This window comes from Elephas maximus, chromosome 7 (genome assembly GCF_024166365.1).
Source record: "Elephas maximus indicus isolate mEleMax1 chromosome 7, mEleMax1 primary haplotype, whole genome shotgun sequence".
In the NCBI taxonomy this organism is placed as follows: domain Eukaryota; kingdom Metazoa; phylum Chordata; class Mammalia; order Proboscidea; family Elephantidae; genus Elephas; species Elephas maximus.
Window position 1 is genome coordinate 59,098,588 of NC_064825.1, and position 4,329 is coordinate 59,102,916.

Sequence of the window (4,329 nt, forward strand, 5' to 3'; positions counted from 1 at the left end):
GGCTTGTGTGTTGCTGTAATGCTGGAAGCTATGTCATAAACCCACTGCCATCAAGTGGATTCCACTCATAGTGACCCTATAGGACAGAGTAGAATTGCCCGATAGAGTTCCCAAGGAGAGCCTGGCGGATTCGAACTGCCGACTTCTTGGTTAGCAGCCGGAGCACTTAACCACTACACCAGAAGCTATGTGTCATAAAAAAAAAAAAAAAATGTGTCATAGGTATTTCAAATTCCAACAGGGTTACCTCAGGTGGACTGGCTTCCACAGAGCTTTCAGACTAAGAAAGAATAGGAAGAAATATCTGGGAATCTAGTTTCAAAAAACGTTGGCCAGCGAAAACCTTGTGAATGGCAGCAGAAAGTTGTTTGATATAGTGCTGTAAGATGAGCTCCTCGGGTTGGAAGGCACTCAAAATGCAGCGGACTAAGTGCGGTCTTCTCAAAGTGAAATGGATGGAGTAAAGCTTCTGAGACTTTCACTTGTTGACGTGACGTGACTCAAAATGAGAAGTAGCAGCTGAAACATTCAGAAAATATCTTGTAATTTTTAATGATACACATACTATTCGTTATGGATTAAATTGTGTACCCCCCAGAACATATGTGGAAATCTTAATACCTGTACTCGTGAATGCGACCCTGTTTGGAAATAAGAATTTTTTTTATGTTAATGAGGCCATGATGTTGTTGTTACTTGCTGGAACCAAGTTGACCCCATGTGTACGGAGTCGAATGCACAGGGTTTTCAAGATTGTGATTTTTTGGAAGCAAATTGCCAGGCCTGTCTTCTAAGGCACTTTTGGGTTGTTCGACTGCCAACCTTTTGGATAGTAGTCGAATGTTTAACCATTTCTTTATTACAGCCAAGAAGATCCTATGTTGTAGTGCTACTTTGTAACACGAGGTCATAGTGAGTTAGAATTGACTCGATGGCAATGTGTTTAGTGTTTGGTTTTGATTTGGGTTTTGCTATATGTATTACATTGGTCTTTCCTCAAATTATCATAGCAGTATAATTCTATCTATGTCTTTGAGCTGATGGGCATATTTTAGTTCCCATTCAAAAACTGTTCAGTGAGTCCAGATTCTAGGCTTCATGTTATGCCTCACCATTTCACCTAGACAATAAATTCCCAATGTTGAAAACATATGACTAAGTAGGGTGTTTATATGGACAGTGAGTTCTCATCTCCTACTTTTCTCTATGATTTTCCCCTCTATTTCCAGAATCTTGAGATTATATTCTTGCTTAATTTTTTCTTCCTATAGTTTCAAAAATATATTTAACCACTTTTTTCTATGCATTTAGGGTACAGGGGTACACATTTCTGTTTTTATTTAAATTGCCATTCTAATTGGAAGCCCCAAAATACCATTTTAGAAGTATCTAATAACAACTTGGGGTACTTGGGTCTCAGAAACAGGTAAATGTTCAGCCATTTAACTGAAGGTTGGTGGTTTGAGTCCACCCAAAACACCTTGGAAGAAAGGCCTGGCAATTTACTACAAAATAATCAGCCATTGAAAGCTTTGTGGAGCAGAGTTCTAGTCTGACCTACATGGGGTCACCAGGAGTCAAAATGGACTCAATGGCAACTGGAAAATGATACTCTAAATTATGCTAGCAATTTTATCACAGCATAATTTCAGAAAAATCTACATTACACATCATAGTTTTCAACATTTCTAGTAGAAAAATAGCATATTTTTCTAACTACTTTCAATGATATACTTAAATATTTATAAATGTACATTTTATAACTATCAATAGTGGTATGGAGTTTGGTTTTAGCAATAAAGTTCACAAAACTCATTAAGTTTTAATCCAGAATGAGATTTACTTAATTCAATAGAAAAATATAGGGCATGGAAATCAGAATGCACACAGTGTTCAGGCTAATTAGGAGTCCAGCAGTGACTCAAATGTAGTTCTTAGCTGCTTCATCTTTTTGCTGCATAACTAAAACAAGTGCACAAATTTGTACAGAAAGAGGAATAGTGGTGGTAAATGGAGTCACTAAAACAAGTTTTTAAAGACACTTTTTTACACAGACTCTAAGATCCTTTAAATTATTATTACTTTCCTCCAAGAATAGGTCTTCAAATGATCAGGGTGTCCTTTAATTTTGTCCCCCAAGGTACATGACATTTCAGATTTGTTTAACATGTAAAATATATTAGGAGTCTAAGCAATACAACTGCTTCTAAGCAACTTAGAAATTACGCTGATGTGGAATTCCTTTTAAGAAAGAACTCCTCTAACTCGGAAGGCAAACCTAAAAGGTCTCTATGAGTCAGAATTGACCCAATGGCAGTGACTTTAGTTTGGTTTTATTTATTTATTTATTTATTATCATTGATAGTGTGCCACAAAAAATAGTTCAGTTAAAGGCAGTGGGTTAATATTATATAAAATATTCAAATGAACCTTGCTTTCTGGAATGACAACACTTTCACTTAATTTTACACTCAAGAGATTTCTCTAAAGTGTTCTTTGTCTTCTCTTGTATTTTGATATTAATTCATCAATTTATTTCATTGTTAAGACGTCTTTTTCCCTAAATAATAATTTGACAACTCCTTCCCGGATCTGCTTGGTCTTGACTCCATAAACAATGGGGTTCAGGGTAGGAGGCAACATCAAATAGAGATTAGCAATAATGATATGGACATGGTGGGGAATGTTTTGTCCCCCAAAACGGTGAGTAAAAATAGTGACTAAGGCTGGAACATATGTGATGACAATAGCACATATGTGAGAGGTACAGGTGCTGAAGGCCTTGTGACGAGCATCTGCTGATGACAAGATCACCACTGTCTTCAGGATCATCGTGTAAGACACTGAGATGCAAAACATATCAAAGCCCCCAATCAGGAGAGCTGCCAAGAGGCCATAAATAGCATTGGCCTTGAAATTGCCACAGGACACTTTGGCCACAGACATGTGGTCACAGTAAGTGTGAGGAATGAAGTTGCCTTGGCAGTATTGCAGGCTCTTGGTGAGGAAGGTGAACGGCATAAAGAATATCACACTTCTCAAAAAGGTGGCAAGACCAGCCTTGGCGATGACAGGGTTGGTAAGGATGGTGGCATAACGCAAGGGGTAACAGATGGCCATGTAGTGGTCCAGTGCCATGAGCATGAGCACCCCAGATTCCATTGCAGTCAACATGTGCACAAAAAACATCTGGGCCAAGCAGGCGTTAAAGTCAATCTCCTTGAGGTCGAACCAGAATATGCAGAGCATATTGGGTACAGTGGTAGTGCATGAAGTAACATCAGTAAAGGACAGCAGGACTAAAAAATAGTACATGGGCCTGTGCAGAGCCTCCTCATGGCTGATGAGGTAGATGAGCCCACAGTTCCCCACCACAGCGATGATGTACATGAAGTAGAATGGCAGGGAGATCCAGATGTGTGCACTTTCCAGTCCAGGGATGCCATTCAAGATAAAGAACCCTGGGGTCAGGCTGGAGCTGTTGGCACCAGACATAATGACCGATAAAAGGGCATTTTACATTCTTTAACAGCAATTTTTTTCTGCATAGAAGGGAAAGAGAGAGATAAGAGTAGAGTCCAGGTAAAAGGGATTGGTTTAGACATTAGGATTCATAAATGTCATGAACTTTCATCTTATTTTGATATTAAGATTTTTTCCAGCTTTAGCAAGTGAGTCTTTGATCTATAATCTCTAAAATTAAGTAAGCAGTATAGTTTTACACTACTAGTTGTCTCGTTTTATACTTTGTCTAAGTAACTATCCTCACTTTTCACACCTCTACCCGGCATTCCTCTTATACTCACCACATCCCAATAACAAGACATGCCTGGGGCTGCAATTTTCTTCTTCCTTCCAATAAGCCAATCCTACTCTCTCCTCTCAGGTTTTCCCCAGATATTTGTACCCAAGTCTTCTCACTAAAATCACATGAATATGATTAGAGTATTGCCAAAATATGACCACTCATTATCAGCAGTTTAACTTTATGGTTTAAGTAGCAACCCACAAATTAATACTTTTGTACTGCTTTAAAGATTATGAAGAAAGCTTATGTTTCATATAAACTATGACAATAATATCTCATATAACTTGCTCAAGATCATATATTCTATGAGAGAGGGCCAAGATGGTGGAATAGTCTAATGCTTCCTGTAGTCCCCCTTACCACAAAGAACGTAAAAATAAAAAATGAGAATTGGATACATATGACAATCTAGAAACTCTAAGCAACAAAGACAAATCTGAAGAATTGGACTGAGTGATAGGTGGAAGGAGAGACAATTCAAAAACAGCAGAAATGGAGAATTACAGGTTGCTGAATCACTG

The 4,329-nt window shown here is 38.2% G+C and overlaps 1 protein-coding gene across 1 annotated transcript; it reads right to left on the reverse strand.

The window, feature by feature from the left end:
• Positions 1-2,532: 2,532 nt before the first annotated feature.
• Positions 2,533-3,495, reverse strand: LOC126079264 (olfactory receptor 52N2-like). Its single transcript, XM_049890186.1, has one exon. The coding sequence runs from the start codon at positions 3,493-3,495 to the stop codon at positions 2,533-2,535; it is 963 nt and encodes a 320-aa protein (XP_049746143.1).
• Positions 3,496-4,329: the final 834 nt, after the last annotated feature.